Source organism: Myiozetetes cayanensis, unplaced genomic scaffold (assembly GCF_022539395.1).
Source record: "Myiozetetes cayanensis isolate MyiCay16 unplaced genomic scaffold, myiCay2020 scf21, whole genome shotgun sequence".
NCBI classification, from domain to species: domain Eukaryota; kingdom Metazoa; phylum Chordata; class Aves; order Passeriformes; family Tyrannidae; genus Myiozetetes; species Myiozetetes cayanensis.
Genome location: NW_026087423.1, coordinates 5235588 through 5259022, shown reverse-complemented (window position 1 = coordinate 5259022; position 23435 = coordinate 5235588). Strand labels below are relative to the sequence as shown.

General features: G+C 45.9%; 3 protein-coding genes across 5 annotated transcripts in view; all 3 read left to right on the top strand.

Moving 5' to 3' along the window:
- Window positions 1-861: 861 nt before the first annotated feature.
- Window positions 862-10772, top strand: LOC126641622 (glutathione S-transferase theta-1). Its single transcript, XM_050318527.1, has 6 exons — window positions 862-1029; window positions 1119-1175; window positions 4097-4184; window positions 5291-5441; window positions 7602-7778; window positions 8580-10772. Exons 1-6 carry the CDS (start codon window positions 918-920, stop codon window positions 8778-8780), a joined length of 786 nt encoding a protein of 261 aa, XP_050174484.1. The 5' UTR covers window positions 862-917; the 3' UTR covers window positions 8781-10772.
- Window positions 10773-12158: 1386 nt separating this feature from the next.
- On the top strand, window positions 12159-14941 carry DDT (D-dopachrome tautomerase). Its single transcript, XM_050318528.1, has 3 exons — window positions 12159-12323; window positions 12581-12756; window positions 13565-14941. The coding sequence occupies exons 1-3, from the start codon at window positions 12216-12218 to the stop codon at window positions 13635-13637; spliced, it is 357 nt and encodes a 118-aa protein (XP_050174485.1). The 5' UTR covers window positions 12159-12215; the 3' UTR covers window positions 13638-14941.
- Window positions 14942-17536: 2595 nt separating this feature from the next.
- The window catches only part of CABIN1 (calcineurin binding protein 1), a 109948-nt gene continuing 104049 nt past the window's right edge, over window positions 17537-23435 (top strand). Inside the window, exons 1-7 of one of the 3 annotated variants that reach the window (XM_050318865.1) lie at window positions 17537-17675; window positions 20369-20464; window positions 20887-20979; window positions 21278-21391; window positions 21562-21696; window positions 21959-22139; window positions 23073-23202. In XM_050318865.1, coding sequence (XP_050174822.1) covers window positions 20462-20464; window positions 20887-20979; window positions 21278-21391; window positions 21562-21696; window positions 21959-22139; window positions 23073-23202 — 656 coding nt within the window. In that variant the 5' untranslated portion in view covers window positions 17537-17675; window positions 20369-20461. Of the gene's footprint in view, window positions 17676-20290; window positions 20465-20886; window positions 20980-21277; window positions 21392-21561; window positions 21697-21958; window positions 22140-23072; window positions 23203-23435 lie in introns of those variants that run through there. The other 2 variants (XM_050318867.1, XM_050318866.1) reach the window with 2 other exon arrangements.

Sequence of the window (23435 nt, the reverse complement as noted above, 5' to 3'; positions counted from 1 at the left end):
AAATGCTGCAGGCCCAGTGCAAGGGCTCGAATTGAGTCTAAGCTTCTTTAGTTCTCCTCCACTTGTGTGGAAATCTGAAGTGACAAGTACCAAGGAGAGCAGAAAGTCACTCTGAGTAAGTATGCAGATGTAATGCCTGCAGAGAAGTCCTCCACGCTTCACTGCCATTCAGGTGTCACCTCGCAGGACTGGGCAGAGACTACATGACCAAAGAATTATGTTCTGAACTGAAAACCATCCTGAGATCTGGCAGTGTGAGATTAACGCTGGCTTAGCAGACATTGTGCAAAGGCCTTGTCTGCAGAGTGGCACATCCCTGCAGAGCTGTGTTACCAGAACAAGCATTTACCTTCTAAGAGCCATGGTGGGATGTTGAGGGTGAGAGCAGCTCCCGAGCCCCTGTGATGCCAGCCAAGGCTGCAGGGGGAAGTAACAACCCCTGTCCTCTCAGTGCTTAGTGCCAACCTCTCATTTGAGGCTGGCAATTGACCCTTACTCGCAGTTTATCTCTTGTGTTACCTTCCTTTCCTAAAGGAAAATGAAAAGGCACGGTGCCAGCCCCAATGGGCCAGAGTCTCTCGACGGTTGCATAGGGAACTCTTGTGCCCTCTGCCCAAACTCCAGCCGTGCTTCCCCGCCCCTGCCCCAGCCGGGGGGGCTCTCCTGCGCTTCTCTGATATTCTCCAGACAGCGCCCCGCAGGAGGCTGGCACCCCACGGTCCCCCCACGGCTCACACTCGGCTCCCCCCGGCTCCGTGCCCCGCACAGCCACCGACCCCGCCCGGCGCGGCCCGGGGAAGGGAGGAGGGGAGGGACGGAGGGCACCTCCCGCCCGGCGCGGCTCGGCCCCCGCCGGCCCATGCGGGGCGGCTCCGGACGGCGGGCGGCAGAGCCGCGGCAGCTCCGCGCAAGACGGGATGGGGCTGGAGCTGTACCTGGACCTGCTCTCGCAGCCCTGCCGCTCCATCTACATCTTCGCCCGGAGCAACAACATCCCCTTCGAGTTCAAGCACGTGGAGCTATTCAAAGGTGGGACGGGTGCCCCGGGACGGAGCGGGGCCGGGGCGGGCGCAGCCCGGCAGGGCGGCGGGCTCAGCCCCTCTCTTGGCTCTTGGCAGACTCGGTGCTGGGGAAGAAGCCGGCGGCGGGGAGCGGCGCGGAGCAGCCCCGCGCAGGTGAGAGCGGGGCAGGGGTCGGGAGGGTCCCCGCGGCGGGCACCGAGCCTGTCCCCGGGCGGGGAGGGGCCGGACGGGCCGCGCTCCGGGGCGCTGGAACGCGATCCCCCAGCGGGGACCGGGCTGAGCCCGCCGCTGCCGACCTGGACCTGCGGCGGGTTTGCCCTCCTGGCCCCCGGGGGAGCCCTTTCGCTTCCCGGCAGAGGAGCAGCAGCACGTCCTTCGGCCTGGTGAGAGGGAAGGACGAGCTCCCGGGGTCACCGAGTGATGCTGAATCCGTGCGCTGCCCAGGGGCATTGAACGCGGTGGTTTGACCGTGCGACTCCTGTTCCCAGAGCGGTCTCGTAGCTCCGCTGCATCTATTTTTGTGGATCACCAAGGAATGTTCTTCCAGCCATCTCTAGCAAATTAGTCACAGTGACAGCCGAGGAGTGCTCTGGGAATGCTGTACTTTGCAGAAACACGCAGCTGTCCGGGCTCCCCCAACTATATAACTATTGCCCAGTTACATGTTGCATTTTCCGAGTAAATTGTTGCTTTTGTGCCTAAGGCAAAGCATAGTACTTGGAAATCCTTAGCTGAGGACGTGATTAGGCAGCGACACGATTGGCAAATAGACTGGAGTTTTTCCCTTTCTATTTCTGTAAAATCTTGTCCATTGCTCTTTTTATTCAGCAGTAAGTTTCCTTCCTTCTACTATGACTTACACTTAAGAATTTCTTGTGTGTGCAGCCTGCCTTGCTTTTTTTACACGTATGCTTTCCTTGTTAAAGTTACTCCTCAAAGCCCAACAATACACACACTGTATATATCTGTATATTCTTGAGCGACATCAAGATCTAATTACACCAGACACAGCTGATGTTAAACAGAACCATAAGTCAAGTCAACATCACAGGAGTGATAAAGATAGGCCACCTAATACCAGTAAACAAAAAGGCTGGCTATGCTGGCTGGGAGAGAGGTGGAAGCTTAAATTTTGCTCTGTGTGCAAAGACTTTGTACAAACCAGAGCACATGAAGTGCCATCTCTGGGCTGAGCTGCAGGCTGTGTTATAGACACTGACCTACTGTCCAGCCTGATGTAATGACATGTTAGTCCCATCAGGGAACAAATACGCTCAGTATTCCTGCTAGGACTGCTGTGTGATGAAAGCTGACTGAAATCTGGTTCAGGCTACCTTCATCCACTGCTTACTTCTTGTGTCCTTGTTTCTTAGTTTCCTGCTACCTTGGATAATAAACACAGACAGCAGGACAACCACTGGGTCTGACAAGGGACTGCTCGTTAGTTGAAGCTTTACTGACTGGAAACTTTCTGCTGCTTTTTTCCAAGGACCCCCTTACTACTCACCAGATCTCACCAGAGCTGGGTGTATGATGACCACTGGCCTTTGGAGCCCTTCTAAAAGCACAGGACCAAGCACCTTCCTCAAGCAACTCCTTGCATGACAATAGATTACAAAAATTTGCCTTGCTGTTTCTGTGATACAAATCATGTGTGTGAGGCACCTTGTACTTGGCCTGCTGGCTCAATTTTGGGGCATTTTTATTTTTATATTCAATTTTCTCAATTATTAGGCTTAACTTGCACTTTCTGTCTGGCTCTTATTCCTAAGAAGCTCTGTCTTCCTACCTCTCCTGACAGTGCTGCGTGGTTCTGCACATGGAGCCTCTTACCCAGCTAAGCTGGAGGCCACCATCACAGCAGGTAGCCAGAGAGTTTTCCCACTGAGATGGAACACATGGGTTTGAATCCCTTCAGGTGGATGTGAAGCTTGGTCTCTGATGAAGCTACGTACACTGGAATTTAAGAAAGCACTTCTTAAAGAAGAAACAAAGTAGAGGCTAGTCAGCTAGAAAGGAAAACAGGGTGGTAACATCTGCTCTGCTTGATTTGCCTCATTCTGTGAAATCTATATAGGGAAAGGAGTCTGTAATTGTAATGCAACTATCTGCCTTCTCCTGCCCCTTCCCAAACCATATGCAAACAAATTTGATAGTCCAGAGGGTGGTTTTATTTCCTGGAGACTTATTTCCTGCTGCACATTTGTCCAGTAAAGCAGACACTGTCACTGCCTCCTGAATGAGGGCAAATAGTTCTTGGGGATGGAGATCACTCTTAGTTAAGAGTCCTTCCTTTCCCCCCCTCCCCTCCTCCTAAGGAGCACTTAAAACAAGCAAAGCACACAAATTCCTCAAAGCTTTTCTACTCAGGTGTTCCTGGACTGTTGTACAATTCCCTGGCATTTAACTGCTGACTGGCAAGTGCAGTGCCAGCAGCAGGAAACTGAAAGCCTTGATGGTCAGCTGATAATGCCTCCAGGGGAGTGTGGAGTTTAAATTCTTATGGGATGGTGTCTTCCTCCTGCATTTTCCTATCAGAGGTAGGCTGACATGCAGATTCAGGAGTAACACAGAGTCAGGAGTAATGAAGGGTCGAGGTGTCTGAGCTTCCTTGTCCCTGGTTGTCTTCATCCTAACTTCTGTCTTTTTTCCCTCTGCCTCTAAAGCCATAGGACACACTGTTCTCAAGACAAGTCAGCTGTTCCTTGTTATGTGCAATGGTGTTTTCAGTACCAGCACCTTCACTGTATGCCCTCAGTGCCCCTCAGGGAGTGATTTTTGTCCGTAAGTTTTGCCAGAATCCTGGTCCCTGAGTCAAGCCATAGAAATCCTGTCATCCTGTACAGAAATGTGAACTGCTCGATGCTGCAGGCCCAGCCTGAGCTGACTGCCCTCTACAGACAGCTCTTACACTGACTCCTCCATTTCATTACCTTTTAATTTTGAAATATGGCCATATCAGGAAAACCCAACACAGGTCACTGATTGTCCAGTTGGCTGCAGGTATCTCATTTATCATTCACTGACAGATACACTTCTAACCCCTATTCTAACCTGTCTGTTCATGTTCTTAGGGCCATCAAATAGTGAAGGCACTGGCAAAGTCAACCTCTTAAAGAAAGTACCAGCACTGAAGGACGGAGACTTCACCCTTGCAGAATGGTAAGAACTCAGTCCTTAGACTTCCCTGGGTACCAGCAATCTGTGCTGCATTTAGAAGATGTCATTCCCATGGAATGATTAAGGATCAGAGAATATATGAACATGTTGGTTATTTTTAATAGTATAACCTCATTTGATCTCTTTCCATTTTCTGTTTGAAGTATCTTTCAGAATGTAAACAATTCAACTGACTTAGCTTCTTAATCTCACCCTGAATGCACTTACCTCAAAATGGGATTATAAACATTTCTGGGAAATGTTTAAAGCTTATAAAAATTCTTTTCACCCTAGGAAAAGAAAAACCCTTTTACTCTAGGAAAGAATTCTGTTTATCTGAATTAGTCATAAAAGCTGAGTGAACACCTCCAGAGATAAAATTTAGGCTTTACATTAAAAGACTAATATGGAGACTGGTTAATGATGTCATAATGCTGAAATATTTGAACTGTGGTAGTACCAGCATAGTAGAGGGGTCTGCATTTTCTTTCATTTTGTCAGCACATTTTCTCTGGTATTTTTATTTGTAGTAACAGCCTAAGTATTGTTGCAGATGACTAAGATATTTTTCCATCTGACTTCTCCTGCCAGTTAGTGGAAGTATAAACATCTGGACAAACACAAAAAGATTCTGTAGGGTTTCCTTGCTGGGCCTTCCACAGACTTCAATGGAAGCTGCAGGCTGGAGACAGGCCTGGTGAAAAGGCAGCATAACTCATTAGAGAGTTTTGTACACAAGCACATAAACGTGCAGGTCTCGGAGAGATGGGTCAGAACAGTCAAGGAGCAAGCAGAGTTACCATTGTTGTAGATGATAATGGAGATTTATTGTTTGTTTGCCCCAGTACTGTCCAGCAGCATCACAGAACAGTGCTGTGATTTTCCAGCAAGTTAAAGTTCTCATGGGAACCAAGGTGATTAAGGGCCATCTCTGATGTCAACATGAATTAGATGCCTTTATATGACCCCTAGACTCCACTGGAAACCCTGATCTGAATGCTTTCTAGTGAAAGCAGAGTTCAGAAGGAGCAGGGGAAGGATCTTAGGTGAGAGCATTCTGCATCACAACTGCCTGACCCCTTTCTTGTCTCCTGTTGATGCGTGAGCAGCACTGCCATTCTGCTGTACCTGAGTCGAAAGTACAACACTCCTGACCACTGGTACCCATCAGACATACAAAAACGGGCCCGGGTAGATGAATACCTCTCCTGGCATCATGCCAACATCCGGGCTAACGCTCCTAAGACCATGTGGATCAAGGTAAGGAGACTGACTATTCAAATGTGAATGAAGTGATGTTTGCCTGCGAGACTGCTGAGCATTTGAACAGCCCCAATCTGGAGGGAGTTTGTCATGCTGAAACTGCAGACCTGGGCCATTCCCAGCTGAGAGGAGCTGTTGGAGAGGGAGCTGTTCTGAACTGATCAACATCAGGATTTGGCAAAAGCAGCTTTGGCCGTTTTTTTTTTTTTTTCCTTAAAGTACATCTTATACAGAAGGTCTCAAACCCAACAGAATTCCATTGCCTGGATTTGTGAGTGAATATATAACTGATTGGGTATTGCCTCCAGGGGCCTCCCCCTCACTGCACAGCTGTGCAGAACGTGCACAGCGGCAGAAGTTTGGCTTTGGTGAGCATGTACTTTGTTGCTGGAAGCAGAGAGACTTGCTGTCTTCATACAAAGCCCTGCAGCCCCATCAGGGTAGAAATCCAGAAGGAGCTTTCTGCTTCTAGTACACTTAGGTACTGGGCTCAGACACAGAGAGAAGAGAGACTCAGAAATGCAGATTTTCCTTATTCAGTGTAGTCAGGTCAATTTACATTTAGGCAAAATTAAAAGAATTACCCTGAGGCAGAAACTCATTTAGTATCAGATGATTTTGCTGAACACCTATTTCCAGCCAACTCACAGTTAATGCAGCTATCTCAGAGAGACCCAGGTGCAAATATAGCCCTGCAAGTACATCTGTAATATGGAATTTCAGATGAAATAATGGTTGCTAGTGAACAGGTAAGAAGTTCACTCCTCCCTTGTAAAGTTTGCCCTTGTTTGTGCCTAACAAAGCATATCGGGACTCATTTAGCTTCTTGATTTATTGGCATTTGATTTTTTTTGGCTATGGAGTACAGAGAAACAAGTCAAATATGAGTCAGATTCATAAAAGAAGCAGTTTCTTCCAACCTCTGCAGGCTGTTACTGCAGTGTTCTAAGGGAAAGAAATCCAACTAATTGCTGCAGATGATTAGATAACCCACATGCAGAAAAGGTCCTCAGAATAACTGAAAATATGGAAACATATAAAGCCACCATGTAACAGAAGCATATTTGCTAGAAATGGGAGAAGAGATAAAGAAAAGAAGAAGCTGTTTAAAGTGATTTTATCCAGAGATCCCGTCATGCATAATTGGAATCACTGAGGAAGAGAATTGGCCATGGATTTTCTGATGAAATATATTCCACATGTATTTGGCCAAAATTATGGCTTGGATTAAGCAATCTCATCTTGAATTGTTGAATATACTTGCAGTAAGCAGAAATTCAGTCACCTCGCACTGATTGAAATTTGTATCTTTAATTTTCATTCTCTAAATAAACTGTATTTCTTTAACTGTGGAAGGTGGAGGCAGCCTACTTGTGAAACACTGTGGGCTCTGGTGGTGGCTGTACCCCCGTGAGCAGCTAATAATGTCTTAGAAAGGCAACGACCCTCTGTGCCAGCAAGTCTGTGGAGACACAAGGACTGCAGTTATGTGATTGCTCCAGAAAAATTTTCAGTGGTTTAAAGAGCAGTGCGTGGGAGGCCTCAGAAGGGCTGGTGTAAAAACGGTGTTGACCCACTCCCAGCCTCACTGGCCGCTGCCACACAGAGCAAGCCATTTCTGCCTTTCCAGCCAGTCCCTCCAGCATTCTAGTACCACCTCACACTCCTGCCACTACCACCACCATTCCCTCCTGTCCATCATCCTGTGGGACAGGCAGCTGCCTCCAGCACCCAGTTCCATGGCTGGGGTGGCTGGTGGGCAGGCAGCTGCTGACCTGCCTTGGCTGCCTGGTGAAACAGAGGATGTAACAGAGGTGAATGTGGCAGAGATTTGTCTTCCCCACTTTTGTTTTGTAACCCAACAGGGTGGAGTGAGGGCACAACTGCCAGGGACAAAATGAGATGATTGATTTAGTTCTGCACATTGCTGCTGATCAACTGGAGTTCAGGTCGGCCCCTTTGGCCTGCACGTGTGCTCTCTGTCCATGAGCTACTTGGAGCTGTAGCAGTCCATGAAGCTCCAGCATCATCCCCTCCTGCGGCTTTGCTGCACTATCACTGACAATCAGGAGTAGTTCATGGGATGTAACTGAGATTACTGCGATTGGATCCATGAGAAGACAGCCAACTGTACTTTGAAGTCCCTTCTCTCCTCAGGTGCTCATTCCCCTCTTCACAGGGCAGCCACTGCCCTCTGAGAAGCTCCAGGAGGTTATGGATGGGCTGTCCACTTCCCTGAAGCAATTTGAGGAGAGGTTTCTGCAGGACAAGGCTTTTATCATCGGGAGTGAGATCTCCCTGGCGGATCTTGTGGCCATTGTGGAGCTGATGCAAGTGAGTGGTGGAGTTTGGTAAGGAAGTGTCAGCACAAGGGAAAACAGATGCTGCTGGGCAGGGAGGGTGCAGCATGTGGTAACACTTCAGTAGAAAGAGAAGCGAGGGCATATCTCAACAGAACTGGCCTAAAACAATGGGGAGAATATGGGAGTGGGTTTAGAACACAAAAAAAAAGCTGGCTGAAACAGATCTCTTTTGTTTCTCTTCTCTAACAATACCTCTTCTTCAGTCTTTATCATGACTTTATTTTTAACCTCCAGAGAAAGAGGTAATATATTTAAGTGAGAAGCAATAGCAGACAGGTCTGATGAAATAAGAAAACAATATAGGAATATTTTTATCATTCAAAAATAGGGTACTTGCCCATGCCATGTCTTGAAGATGCAAGAATTAGTCTCAGACAGAAGCAATCTAATTAAATCTGTTACAAACTGGTTGTTCTTTGTCAGAGCTGTCCTGCAAACTGTGCAGTGGTCCCTGGAACTGCCAGCCCACCACGTCTTCAATGCTGTGGCTGAAAATCACTCACAGTAGCTGGTAGTCACCTCTGCTGCTCATAACAGCTCTTCCAGCTCTCAGGACTTGACTTGTGGATGCCTTTTAAAATACAGTTTAGCTTCTGTGTGCCCTAGATAGGTACACCCCACCAGAGGAGATTTCCCTCCTTCCTTCTGCTCCTCTATGAACTCTTCATTTTTTTTCCTTTATCAGTACCTCAGGGTACACTTTTGGTGCCTGTTGTCTCTGTGAAGAAGTGACTGCCCAAAGCCTCACTGTTGCTTTCTCACCTTTCTGCAGCCCGTTGGAGTTGGTTGTGACATCTTTGAGGACAGACCCAGGTTGATGGAGTGGCGCAGGCGGGTGGAGGATGCTGTGGGGAAAGAGCTTTTCTTCCAAGCCCACGAGATGATCCTCAATATCAAAGAACTGAGCAACATTCAAATTGACCCACAGCTGAAAGAGCAGCTGGCGCCTGTGTTGATGAAGATGTTGAAATGAATTAACCTATCTTACAATTTTTCCTGCCTTTTTTTTTCCTTTTTTTTAACTTCTTCTCTGACCTCCAGTTCTACATGTAACTGGAAAGAGCACTGTAATTCTAACACAGAAATTGTGGAGTGTTTTCCCCCTGGGCCAGGCCTTTCTTGTATCTTTGGAGGTAGAAGCTGGGGAAGGTTTAAGAACTGAAACATTAAATCTATACAGAAGGCTGAGGCCCTACAGGTCACTTAATATGCATCTGGATTTTATTTAGGTGTCAGTCTTTTCAGTGATGGTAGAGACAAGAATGGTATTTCCTGACAGAATCTGAGCCAGCCTATAAACTGGGAACATTAGAGAACTGAATAGGATGAGAATTGTTGTTTTCATGAGTTTTTAACATTTACACTGCAAAGTGTGCCTAATCCTCATCTTCCAGCACGTCTGCGCAGACAATTACAGCACAAAACTACTTCATAAAAGTGGACGAAATTTAATTTTTTTTTTTTTAAGTTTCTTATTTCTGAGGCATCTTGCTTGGCTGTCCATGTACATTCCACAGTTCCAGCTGCCTTTAGGTTCCTGTGACAAATTTCTTTGTATTCATCTGTAACTGTGAATCTTTATAATTCTTCAGTTTAACCACTGCCTTTGATTTCTGCAAGCCTGCGTTCCCTTGGTGCTCAGTCTGGGGCAGGGGCTGTTCTTGGAGATCTGTGCAGGAAAGACCAAGTCACTTCAACAAGCTGGTGATGGCCACAGCCTTGGAATCACTGCCTACCTAAAATACCACGTTGATATGATAGAGGAAGTACTCTGTAAGAATGCATTCACAGTGATTTCTTGAAATAATATATAACAGTAAACAAATGATTTTTTTTCTGTGGTAATACTGTAACAGCAATCCACATTTCTCCTAGGAAATGGATAGGGGGAATAAATGCAGACAGGGAATAAACACAGACATGATCTTCTGTTTTGGATGGAAGTTCACCAAGTGACCCTGTGCAGCTGAAGCAATAAGAGAGACTTTGTGGCATTGAGCAATATATGCCTCACAATGAAAGGGCAGAGAGTTGTTTTGCAGCTTTTGGGCTCTTTTCCTTGGCTGTTTGTTTCTGGTTAGCTGTAGCTCAAATACAAAATCCTTTTGTACTGCAGCACAATTTATGAGGTAAAACTGAGCGAATCCAACCATTTCTAGTTCCTTCAGTTGAAAATAACAAATTGTAAAAGATGCAGAAATGGGTGGAATATACATCTGTGTATTTCCCTTCATAAGTAGTTATTGCCCTTGAACCTTACCCTGAAATCCTTGCCCAAGAACTCGTCCTGTTAAAGACTAAGACAAAATGAGTAATTAATTCAGGAATTGCTTCTCTGTTTTTTTGTTGTTTTTTTTTTCCCCAGTAGTACCATGTCTTGGCTGGTGTCACTTTTTCTGGCAAATTCTATAAAACTGATATGTTTTCATGATGTCTTTCATTAAAGTTTCAGTTCTAGATACTGTCTAATCTAGAGCCCAGAGAGATCTTTAAATTCCCTGTCTGGAAAGGGAACTCATTTATATACTTCAGCTTGCATTAGCAGGACATTTTGTTTTGTGATTAAGTTCTCCAGGAAGTCAAGAGATGTGACTGAAGACCCTCTCTGAGGGAGGTCTATTTCCCTACTGGAAATAGGCAGATATTTTTTCCTAACCTTCCTTTCTTCCCAACCATGAGCTGAATAATGTGTTTTTATTGATGTTTTGTTCACATAATATTGTCCACAACTGACTTAAATTTTAAATGGGAAGTGGATGATTTTTTTAATAATATTGAGAGTGGAATCTTGAAGTGGATGATGAAACTGCAAATGTCTGCAGGAGAGAAAAATCTCATCATTTTTGAAAGGCTGAGCATGTTTGAGACTGTGATGTCCTGTCTTGGTTGTTTGTCCTCCTACAAGCATTTTAACTGTCTAATCTGAGACAGAAACAATAAAACAAATGTCTTTAGTTTAATAAAATCTCTGTGAGGCCATGAACAATCTGCCATTCACACGGTGAACCATCAAGAGCAAAGGACAATGAGTATCTTTAAAGATGTTTGTTACAGTCCTCCATCCAGTTGTAATTACTGACATCTGATATGTGAATCTTCTTTCCCTTTAGAGGCCTTCTGATATACAGATATATATATAGAGGCCTTCTTGTCATGGGGAGGTTTTTTAGCCATGAAATTGGAAGAGATTTTTGGTATTTGAAGAAGCATCTTCCCTGGATCACTGACACCCAGCAAACAGGCAGGGTGGGCTTGTACCCAGGATTTGCAAGGTGGCTGAGTACCCCCACTACTTTTGTTTGGTGACAAATTCAGGACTATCTATTTACAAGATTATACATTTCTATAAGTTTGCCCTGTAATCTAACTTTTTTGGGGTTATTTCTTCTGCTGATGTCCTGGATTTAAAGGGAACATTTGTATTATTGCTTATTGCCGCAAGCAGCCACCTCCTGCCAGCCTGCAGAACCCCCTTCCCTCTCCCTTTGGGTCTCTCGCTTTGCAATCTCTCTCCTAGAAATCTTTTCCCAGACTTATTCCTGGCTGGTTTATACACATGGCTCCTTGTGCCAGTATTGTCTTCATTAGCAGCAGTGAAGGCCAAGCAATTCCCTCAGCAAAAAGAAAATGAGCAATTCCATCAGTTTTCATTAGCATGGTCCAGGACTGTAGAAACTCAAGTAGTCACATTACAAGGGGCCAATTTTCACAACAGTTCTGTGCCTTAAACAAGATGACCTTTCAGTCAAGCTGGTTCACAACCCTTTGCTGTAAATGAGCACATGGAACCTCACTGGACAGTAGCTCAGCTTCTGAGAAACCTCTGACCTCTAGCTAAGACACCTCTGATCTGTAGATTAGGCTGTCCCGGCGAGCCAGCCTGCCGGAGTCACTTATATCAACTCGGGAGCTCAAAGTCCTGATTGCTCAAAGTCCTGATAATGAATACGAAGTGGATGAAGGAGTAAACCTCTCTGCTTGCCTTTTAATTTCTAGTAGTTTTCCGAGAAATCACTGTGCTTCCATTCTAAACCTTCCCTGCACAGACAGGCGCAGAGGTGCCTATTGCAGCGACCTGAAATGTCACAGAAGGACTGTCACAAAACTCATTTTACCCAGCGAGACGTGTGAGGTGTCACAGCCCCTAATGCATATCCCAGCGCGGCACATGGTAAACCCCAAAGGCCCGACAGCCAGCTGGTGCAGCTGCGGTGGAGCAGAGAAAGCCGTGAGCCCTGCCTGGCGCTGGCACAGGGGCAGTGTGAGGGCAGGTCGTGCCCCGCGCTGCTGCGGCGGTCCCGGGGCTGAGCCCGCCCCCGCCGGGGCACCGTTGCCCGGGGGCGGGGCAGGGGCCGGGCCGGGCCGGGCCGGGCCGGGGGCCGTTTGGGGCCGCGGTGGGAGCTGCGCGATGCCGTTCGTGGAGCTGGAGACCAACCTGCCGGCCGAGCGGCTGCCGCCGGGGCTGCCGCAGACCCTGTGCGCCGCCACCGCCGACATCCTGGGCAAACCGGCCGAGGTGAGCGCGGGGCCGGGGCGGCGGGGCCGGAGCGGCAGGGCCGGGCGGCAGGGCCGGGGCGGCAGGGCCGGAGCGGCAGGGCCGGGGCGGCGGGGCCCAGGCGGCGGGCCGGGGCGGCGGGGCCGAGGCGGCGGGGCCGGGAGCGGCGGGGCCGGGGCGGCAGGGCCCGGGCGGCGGGGCCGGGGCGGCGGGGCCGGGGCGGCGGGGCCAGGGCGGCGGGGCCGGAGCGGCGGGCCTAACGGTGGCTGTGCCGGCAGCGGGTGAACGTGACGGTGCGGAGCGGGCTGCCCATGGTGGTGTCGGGCTCGGCTGAGCCCTGCGCGCAGCTGATCGTCTCCACCATCGGCGTGGTGGGCACGGCGGAGCAGAACCAGCGACACAGCGCCCGCTTCTTCGATTTCCTGACGGCGCAGCTGGGCCTCGGCACCGAGCGGTGAGTGCGGCCCGGCCGGGCGGGATCGACCTCGAGGGCAAGGACACCGGGATAACCCCTGGGGCAGGGAGAGGGAGATCGTCCCTTCTGTGCGCTCCACAGATCTGTGTGGTCCGTGGGTATATGGAGCACGACAAACCAAAGTACAGGGGGATGTTAAAGGGTAGTGAGGACGGGGCAGTTGCCATGTCCTCCAGGACGTTAAGGTGTAATAGAGACCCAAGACCAGATCGCAAACCTTAAATGCTCTTGGATGCTGAACCCCAGATACGTGGTTTGGGGCCATATAAAAGTGTGTACTAGTTTGCACTTGTTGAACAGTCTGGGCTCTAGCTGTTCTCTGAAGATCAGTAGTTCAGTTGGTGAAATTGAACCCCACAAGAGCTAGTAGAGCTTCACAGTGGCATCACCATGCCAAATATGGGAACAGGGTTGTTCCTGAAGGTCAGCCATGTCCCTCTGTGCCCCTCTCCCCAAAGGAGAGTGATGATAGCATTTCCCTGCCTCTTGGATGCTGCTGGGGTAAACCCGTGCCACAGGTTTGCTTGGGCCCTTCTGAATTGGACAGGTATCTCATAGACAGTGTTGAAATTCAGTCAGCTTTTATTTGTGTGTGTGAAGTCTGGCACTTACGTGTACTCTGCCCATACACTTATGTTTGCCTCTGTTAAATTAATATAATGAAGTGTAAGACAGTGAGACCTTAGTGCAGATTTTCTACCATGTTGCAAACTGGGCAGGGATAATATTTAATTGTAAAATAATGTTTCCTGTCCACTGTTCACATTTATGCTTTTATACCCAAAAGGATTGTCATCCGCTTTTACCCAGTGGAGCCCTGGCAGATTGGCAAGAACAGGACAGTCATGACGTTCCTGTGATCCCCTGAGCAGCCGGTTGGAACAAAGCAATGGTGAAGACAACCCAGAGATGACCAGCTCCATCTATCTACCTGTTTCCTCTTATGATCAAATCTGTGTAGCTCTACACCTTCACCTGAATGATTCACTTTTGTCTTTGCGTCCCGTGCACACAAAGCTGAAGAGTGGGGCAATGACCTGTACTGATTTAACTGAGATAGTTCAAGGTCAGTGTCTCCAGCCTGTCACGTAGCACAAAGGCTCTCATGGTGCCTAAGCCCAGCTGAGCCCTTGCACTCTGGTGATGGCCATGCATGTGTCTAGACAAAGCTGTCTTGTAGCAGTAAAAGTTTAATTCCAGAACAGTTGGCCTTATTATGGACCAGAGTGGTTCTGAGGTTTATCCAGATTTTCTCATACTTTGCCAGGCAGAAAAATCCTTCTTTCTCTATGGCAGCAAAAGGGTCCCAGGCTGGAAAAGATGACCTAGAAGTCAAATTTTTCTTTTTTTCAGGCTTTCCTTAAAGCCCTTTCAGGAAAGAGAGGTGATTATTAGGAGAGAAGTTTAGACATCGAAGTCTCCTGTCAGACCTTATGTTCTGTGCTCTGTCACTGCCACGTCCAGTGACTGCTTCTACAAATTGTTATTTGTCCACAAGATTCTCAGGGCTGAATGTCTGTGTGCTGATGGCAATGTCTAGAGGAGGGAGCCGTTTCTAAAGACCTGCATTGTGCCACAGGAAAATATTTTGAAAATTCTGCTCCAGCCAGTTTTATTTCTGTTATTTACTCAGTTCAAAGTACTTTTCCTCACCTTGCTGTGATGGATCACAGCATCTCACTGTGATCTGTGGCTGATATTCTCAGCAGAGAAGTATTTTGGGCTTTTAGGACCCATATGCTCCCTCACTTTATAACTGGAATTCACACATTATTTTATTAAAACAAAAGCAGGGTACTTTTTGTGTGTAGTGTTATCTCTGTCTTCCACTGATAGTGAAAACTTTTCAGTTTCTTTTGCACTTTGTGACTTGGTCAGGTTGAGGTCAGGGAGCTCAGCAGAGACTTGGGGGTCCACAGGAATGCAAGGGAGAAGGGGTCTTCTGTGCTCCTTTGTCGTTCTGATTGGAGTTTTGTTTATAACTTGAGGTCTCAAGGCAGTTGAAAATATTCTTTCTAATTACAATTTGAAGTTGGTTATTCCCTATGCAGCAGAAATAACTTCTATGTTTGCCAAATCTGTCAGGAATATAATACCAAACACAAATTTGTGTATCAGGCTGGGGGTCTACACCTTATCTGGTTAATAAACTGTAGCAAAGGTACTCTTGATAAGTGTCAGTTTATTGGTTTACAGCACTGGGGGTTTGTAGGTTCTTAGAGCCTGGAGACAGACATCGTGGCTGCTCAGGTCTCTCCACTTTCACAGGAGGTCTCTTCAACCAAAGGTTTTTGAAACTCAGGTAGTGAACAGGTAGGTGAACTGAGTCTGAGACCCAGTGTAGCTCAGGAGTGCTGCGGGGAAAGGGGTGGACAGCCCTGACTTTGCAAAGAGCTTGACCAGCTTGAGCTGAACATGCTGAAATGCAGAAAATAACCTCACTTTAATTCTTACCTGCGTTTCCTGGAGGTCCTACATCATGAAGGAATGAACACAAACTCTTGCCAAAGCCTCTGCTTCCTTCAGAGAAACTTTGCTCTGCCCTGTGTCCCAGCTCTCCTTTTTTGGGCCGTGTTGACCCTCATCCCCTCGCCCTTGGCTGCTCCCCGTGTGGGATCGTGCCTGGGAACAGCTTCCCCAGCATTGCAGAGTTGAGCAGGAAGAGGTAAGGAAGGAGAGGAAAAGCTTAGAAAAGATTATGTTGTGCAAAGATACCTGAATAAAATGGGTCCTCAGTGTGACTTTCCCACCCATTTCCATGCTGTGTGTGCATGCTGGCATTACCTGCCAAAATATCCCAAAGTAATGCAAAATTAGGGAAAAAGTGCTGGGCAAAGACCATCTTGAGAATTTCATGGTCCGTGGACTTTAAATTTTATTTTATAAGAGCAGTTAAAATATTAATGGAAGCATTGGTCATTTGATTATGAAGACCTTGGTCTGAGCCACTTGATACTTTTTGGGTGCTGTGGATTGTCAGCAGAGAATAAGATTCTGTGAGTTTGCAGCTGGATGTTTTCTCTCCTAAGCTGCTGGTGCTGAATGTACATTTTATTTTATGTTGATCTGAAGAGATGGCCTATTTTTCCTTCACTGAGCTAATGTTAGAGTAATTTTGACAATATTGTAGGACGCAAGGGTGCCCTACAAAAAGCTGATGCCCTGTTTTGAACACTGAGTAACTGTTTCCTGGCCTCAAACCTTTGAACTGTGGACAACCTTTGTGTGTATTTACTCTGGAGAGGAGCAGTGAGGCCCTGAGCACACAGCAGGGCACTACTGACAAAAAAAGTATTACAGAATTACCATAGCTTTGCAAGTTACTCTTCAACCACATGAGTGTGGTGCTGCTGCTCATGGAAACCCTATTCTTGGTTTGCCATGATGGAAAGGAAGGCATTAGCACAAATGGGACTCTGGAGATCAAACATTTTCGATGAAGAGGACTCTTACCATGCTAAATGGTGATTCAGTGCAACAAATGCTCAATCAGTGGGGATTGGGCACACGCTTACCTTCATCAGTGTGATGTGTTGTAGCAAGAGGAGGCTTTAAATGTGTGGTTCTGTCCCACAGGTGAGGCCTCACAAGTCTGCCTGTGCTCAGGCTGTCCTGACATGGAGAGCTCTGTAGGGCTGCAAATGGCTCACCTGCTCTTTAGAACTCACTGCTGCATGACCGCCTTACACTTAAATAAAACTACTTCCACAGGAAGCTGTCACAGCAGTGTTTGACTTCACTTACTGCCTCACATTGTCCAACTGTTGTCCCAAAACAGGTTCTTTCACCCAGTGTGCAAGAGGCCAGTCCACACACAGAGTGGAAGTATATTATTTATTTGCAGTTCTTTGCAGAAAGAGGGGCTGGGTGGCAAATCCACAAAGCCAGTCTGACTGCTACCAAAACCTTTTACTATTTATACATTCTAGCAAGCAAAGACATTAATGTTCATTGGCTACAAGTTACGCAGTTCTCTTATTAATCATTACTCCATCTTCCATTGATTAATGATTCTCTCACTTCTCATGCTAATTAGTCCACAGGCTCAGTCTTTCTCTTCTTTTGTGTAGGGAGGTTTCTTGAGTTGATGGTCTGTGAGTCCGAGGGCGTTTGTGACCTGCCCCTGCCAGAATTACCTTTCACCCAATCAAAGCTGATTGAGTACAGCTTCTGACTTGTTATTATTAGTTTCTTCCTTATTCTGGATGTTCTACCAAATGTCCCTGTGGTCTGTAAATTCTGCCTTCATTGAGTTCACTGTCAGTGGTACAACCCTCCTTCCCAAGCTTTGTTAAACTCCCTCTGAGATCATGGGAGCACGGCAAGCCTTAAACCTTAACAAGGCAATCTATCGACAAGTGATTTGTGTTACTAACACCTGGACATCACTTAGAGCTCGTTAGCTGCCGTTTCACGGATGGAATCTATTTTCTCGTTGATTAGGCTTGAAAGCGCACAAAAGATCAAACTTCATAAACGTCCTTCCTCAAGAAAATTTTCACACATCCCACATTTTGCAACGCTGCCGCCGCCACCACCACGCCGAAGCGCCTCCCGGGGGCACTCGTGCTGTTTCCCCCCTTCCTTCCCGCGGGCAGCTTTAGTGCCACGCCGTGACCTCGGGCTCGCCCCGCTCCCGCTCGGGGCTCTCCCTCACGCCCTCAGCGGCCGCTCCCGCCGCCCCGCGCTCCCATTGGCTGCCCGCGGAGCGGCGGCTCGGCCAACGAGGCGCGCCGTTGTTGGCGCCGCGGCTCCGGCGGCGGTTGCGGTGGAAACGGGCGGAGCGGCGGCTCCCGGGGGAGCGGCGGGAGCGGGAGGGACCCGGCGGGATCCGCGCCGGGAAAACCCCCGGGAACCCCCGCGAGCAGCGCCGGCAGCCCGGGGGCGGGCCCTGCCAGGTGAGTGTCCCGGTCCGCTCGGCCCCGCGGAGCGGCCCGAGGGGCAGCCGGCGCCTGGGCCCTGCCCTGCCCGGCCCGGCCCGGCCGGGGCGGCCTCTCCCGCCGCGGGGGGAGGCGAGCGTGGGCTCCCACCTCCCCCCGGCCCCGTGTGCCGCCCCGCGGAGTGCCGGCCGGAGCAGCGTCCCTGCCCCTCCGTGCGGAAAGTGACCGTGTTTCGGCAAAACCGGCTTGTGCTGAAATGCGGCCGGCTCTTTGCAGTATGAAAGCAAACAAACAAACAAACAAAAATCCCAAACAAAAATTCAGTGGTGTTTGTTTTTTGTTTGTTGTTTATTAATTTATTTATTTTATTTTAAAACATATTTGTATTTGTATTTGCAATGTGTGGATTCCGAGTGTAGCAGCCACAATAAAAGCCAGGAAAGCCCGAGTCACTCCCTTTGTTTCTTACTTTGAAGTTGACGACACAAGCTCTGGGAGCAAGAGTTGACATTTAGAATTTTTACCTAAGTGTTAAACTACTAAGGCAAAAGGCTTGTTTCCTTTCAGGGTGTGCACGCCTGTCATAGCCACAGATTTATAGCTGAGACACTCTTAAAACTGAAAAAAATTCAAACTGCTTTGTAGCAGTTTATAGTAAAGAGTAATTCTCTTTTTTTTGTACTTATCTGCTGTAGCTGTGCTCCTCTGGAAGCACTGGTTGTGGCATACTCATTTCCTAGATGTTGGGACTATTTTGTAGCTCAGTTCACTGTTAGTTTTGCAGTCATGTACAGTGCCTGTTTAAAACAAAATGAAATAATCCCCCCAGTGCCTGACACACCAATACAAAGCTGGGTGGAGGAAACACCCTACCCTGTTTTTCAGGAGCATTACACAGTTCTGTTTGGTTATGCGCTTTCAATTTGTAAACACCAGGGAGGAGAGGTGCTAAATATTTGTTACTGAGCTCCTGTATGGTACAAAGTTCTGGTATAAATAAGTACAGTTAGAATTGTTTTCCCATGTTTTCTGTAGTTGTAGTTTCCCTGGCAGTCTGACCTTGGAAGTGAGCTCTTGACCGCAGTCGCTGCTGGTGACTTCCTCTGCCACCTTGAGCACGATTGGGCATATTTCTGAATAGGCATATTTGTAAGTGGACTTAAAGCCACTCAATTTAAATATGTGATTGATTTGGGATCACACAGACTTACTTATTTAGATGTCACGAGCAACTGCACTTTCTGTCAAAATATGGGGCGTTTGATACATCTGAAAGAGGGAACCATTAATCTCTGGGCATGTGTTTCCTCCATATGCAAAGTAGGCAAGGAGTCTTTGTCCTGAAAGAGGTTTGAAGTTTTATTAGTGTTTATTTAGTGACTTGAAGACAAAAATGCTTTATTGCTGTGCAGTTGTCAGTCTGATTTAGCTGCAAGCGAGGAAAGCAAGTTGTGCATGGGCAAGCAAATGATCATTGCTGAATGAATGAAATTCCTGTCAAAGCATTATTTTGTCTACACACAGAACTAATCATGATGATGTGTGAGTTAATTCAGCTTATAGTTCAAAACTCCCACTGCTTCCTGCTGTGGTTAATTCTGGACTTACTGTTCTATTAATGTAGTCTCCCATATAAAAGACTGTTTTTAGCCTGTCTTGCATGTGTCATCTTTTTGTTTGAGTTGATGGGAAGGTTTTATCACGTAGTGGTGAAGCTTTTCTAAAAGAGCAGCACAGAACTCTTTTCATTTTTTTGTTGCCTTTACTAACGTGATGTTTCAAGCAGTTAATTGAATCTAAATTATGGGCTTAGTTATGAGGAAAAATTGCTTACAGATTACAAACATGTATTTACCTCTTTAAAATTTTTATCATTGGTAAAAAGATGGGAATATTGGTATCCTTCCTTCAGAATGAAGAAGTACCAGTTAGTAAAAGCTCAGTTTCTTTTGTTTGCGTAAATCTAATATACCTAAGTGTGTGTGCAGTAGCTCTAACTTGCTTTTGCAGTAGAGGTGGTCTGTTGAGGTTGGTCAGTGTGTTCAGAAAGAATAAGTTTGTTATAAACACTGGTTCTGTTCTAGCAGGGATGTCAGTAATGAAAACTGCTTTAATCAGAGGCCTTTCCAGGTGCAGATGGTGCTTTGAGCAATGGGTTCACCAGCCTCTATGGCCTGCTGCAAAGTCAGTCTGACACAAATAATTCTGCATTTCTTAACTTTCCTGTTCTGTAGATATCTGTTAGGGCTGTGACTTGTACTGTGGATAAGATCGTAAAAAAACCCCAACTTTCCTTTTTTGTTTGTTTGTTTGGGTTTTTTGTTTGTTTTCTTTTGAAGCACCTGAAGATTAACTCATAAGTTAAAACAATTCATGCATAAAGTGTCAAAGTATTCAAGAAGCGTTAAGGGGTTTGGCTTTTGTCTTTAAAGAGATTTATCTTATAATGTTGTTAGTATCGTGTAGGTTCACTGAACATTACATAGTAACTGAAAGCCTTGAAAGCCATCCTGCTTTAATTAATGTGTTTAACTTTGTATTTTATTTTCTGTCTCTAGTTAAAATTCACTTTAATGTTACTGTTCCTCAGTAACTGTGGCTGGGTTGTTTATCTCTTGGCGTGGGGTGGTGGTGAAATAGAACAGCTAATTGGCTATTGACTAAAGTATTCCCAGCTTGTCTTTATTTCTGAGTGTTTTCTTTACAAACAGAGTAAATATTGGAATCCTGTTTGATTTCCGGACCTGATTTTGTTAGGCCCTTCCTCTTAATCCTGGAGAAAGACAGTGTGAAAAGCTGAGAACATGGTAAGGGCTTATTGAGATGGCTTTTGAGATGATTTGGTAAAAATAAAATTGAAAATTTTCTCTTTCCCTGGGACCAAGAATAAATGGTCATAAATGAGACCATTGTTTTTCAAATGATAGTAGTTATTGATAAATTGAAGAATTTGAAAAAACCCCAACAGTGTAATGCACGTCTATTCTAGAGAAGCTGTTGCTGTAAAGCCCTTGAAATTTTCTTTTTTCAGCCAATTTCATGTGGGAAATTGTTTTGATATTATTTGATCATTATAGTTCTTGTAACTTTATGCAGAGATCTCACATTATTGTCCCTGTAACATTTAAGTAAAAAAAAAAAAAACAGAGAGAGAAAAATCCAGTTTGCAAAGGAAACTGGGGCACGTGTAGATGTCACATTCCTTGCTGCCTCCCACCTGCCATTGCAGATTCGAATCGCAGCGCTGAACGCGAGCTCCACGGTGGAGGATGACTATGAAGGGACCTTCAAAAGTCACAAGACACAGACAAAAGAAGCTCAGGCGAGTAAACTCATTGTTTTCTTAGTGAAGTTTTGTCTGGATGGGTGTTTCATCCTCTCGTTGCAGGGGTTGTTCAACATAATGTCTTGTTTTAAGGAAAGCTGTGTTACTATCTTATCTCTTGGACCCTCCTTTAGCAAACTAAAACTTCACTCAAATGAGTTATTTTAGGTCAGTAAAGTAATTAAAGTGTGAAACCACTGATATAAGTAGTAGATGTAAGTACATTAATACAACCATCTAATAACAATTTAATAAAGTTGCCTTACCAAATAGGTTCTAATTTTTTTAATCCCAGGAAGCAGAAGCTTTTGCTTTGTACCACAAGGCATTGGACCTTCAGAAACATGACCGATTTGAAGAGTCTGCTAAAGCTTATCATGAGCTCCTGGAGATTCGCCTTCTGCGAGAGGTCAGTGACCTTTAGAGAATGAAACTTCAGAAGCTGCTTTTACTATATCTTGTCTTCATTTCTAATTGACTAATTAGAAATGTCAGTGTTGTCAATTGGCAAGTTGTTTGCTGTCCTTTTTACTTGTCTGATTCCTAATGCCCACATTGCATTTACTTTATCATTTCTAGGCAGTTCTTTCTGGTGATGAGAAAGAGGGGCTGAAACACCCGGGTCTGATGTTAAAATATTCCACCTATAAAAACCTAGCACAACTGGCAGCACAACGGGATGACTTAGAGACAGCCATGGAGTTTTATCTGGAGGTACAGTGAAGCTGAAATAAAACAGTGGAGCCTTAATATTTGTTAAAACTTACTAAAATATAGACATACACGTTGACATATATCATGTGAATGTATGGTTGAATGGTGCGTACTTTCTGACACGATATGGGATATAACTGATCCACCTTTCATCCCCCAAAGCAGTTGTGATCCTGCTGAAAACTGAAGCAGTGCCAGTCCCTGCAGACAAGTGGATCTGTGTGTCTGAAATGTGGATGATGTTGTTTGTTATGCTTTCTAGGCTGTAATGCTGGACTCTACTGATGTCAACCTCTGGTATAAAATCGGTCGTGTGGCAATAAAACTAATCCGCCTTCCTTTGGCTCGTCACGCGTTTGAAGAAGGTCTCAGGTGTAATCCTGATCACTGGCCTTGTTTAGATAACCTTATCACAATCTTGTATACACTCAGTGACTACACAAGTGAGTACAATGTGTGAAAAAAATCTCAATATATGTGTCATTTTACATACCAATTAAAAAATTGTAATGATGCAGTTGTGTAGGTTAAAGTGTATCTGGCATAAGCAGTATGTTAGGGTATGATAGAGACTTCTGTTTCCTGATAGAGATTTTTTAATTTCATGCTAAAGTATGGTGGTTTGCATCGGTTCTGGTTACCCTAGAAATAAATGCCTGGGGTCTCTTAGATCAGAGCCTCTGCAGGAAGTTTCCCTGTAGACTGTTCTTTTTCCTTTCGATGTGTGTTGGGTTTGCCTTTCTACTGATTTGCAGCTGCATAGTTCTGGGTATAAAACTACCTAGCCTACTATAATTAATTGTAGTTACAGCAGTGGATATAACTGACCTTAAGATTTTACATTTGAATAATATCCTGTGCATGAACTGATTCAAAGGAAGTTTGGGAGAGAAATTGCAAGATGGCAGAATTGTTGAATCTAATCCCTTAGGTTTGTCCTACTGGAACGGTTCTAATTCTCTTCATGTCATTACCCATGTGAGCAAAGCCCTGGTGGGATACACTGTTTGTTTCACTAATGGAATCTGCAGTTAAGGCATTTGATAACATAAAAATGGTAAATAATTGTGATTCTGGTGTATGATTCTAATCTCTTCTGTGCCCGAATGAAGTCTTGAAAGTAAGTCAAAGAGGTACTGCAAATGTTGTTTAAACAAAATTAATCGTATTCTTTTTCTGGATATAACACCTGGAAAGACATAATAGGCTATTTGAACTGTATGGAGGTAATTATTTGACAAGTTACAAAGCTGTTGGACTAATTAGTGTGAATGTCACATTTGGGTGGAATTCAGTGGTCTATGTGAGGCCCGGAACTGGGGGCTTTGAATGAACCAAAGCAGCCATTGACCATTCAATTTCTATTTCTCTGTCAGCATGTTTGTACTTTATCTGCAAAGCTTTGGAGAAAGACTGCCTGTACAGCAAAGGACTGGTTCTGAAGGAGAAGATCTTTGAGGAGCAGCCTTGCCTCCGGAAAGATTCCTTGAGGATGTTCCTCAAATGGTGAATGTTGTCTTACAGAAAATGCTGCCCTTGGGAGTGTAAATTTTGGGTTTGGGGTTGTTCTAAAAAGCTGCTGAGATCTTATGCTTTAAGTGATAGTGATATCTTGCTAACCTGCCTTCTGAATAATAATGTTACATGTTGGTGCTGGTGACAGAATGTTCTTCAGTAATAACTTTTGGAGGAAGGTAGAAAGAGGCCAAGAATCCATTTGTTGCTACTCACTTATTTTC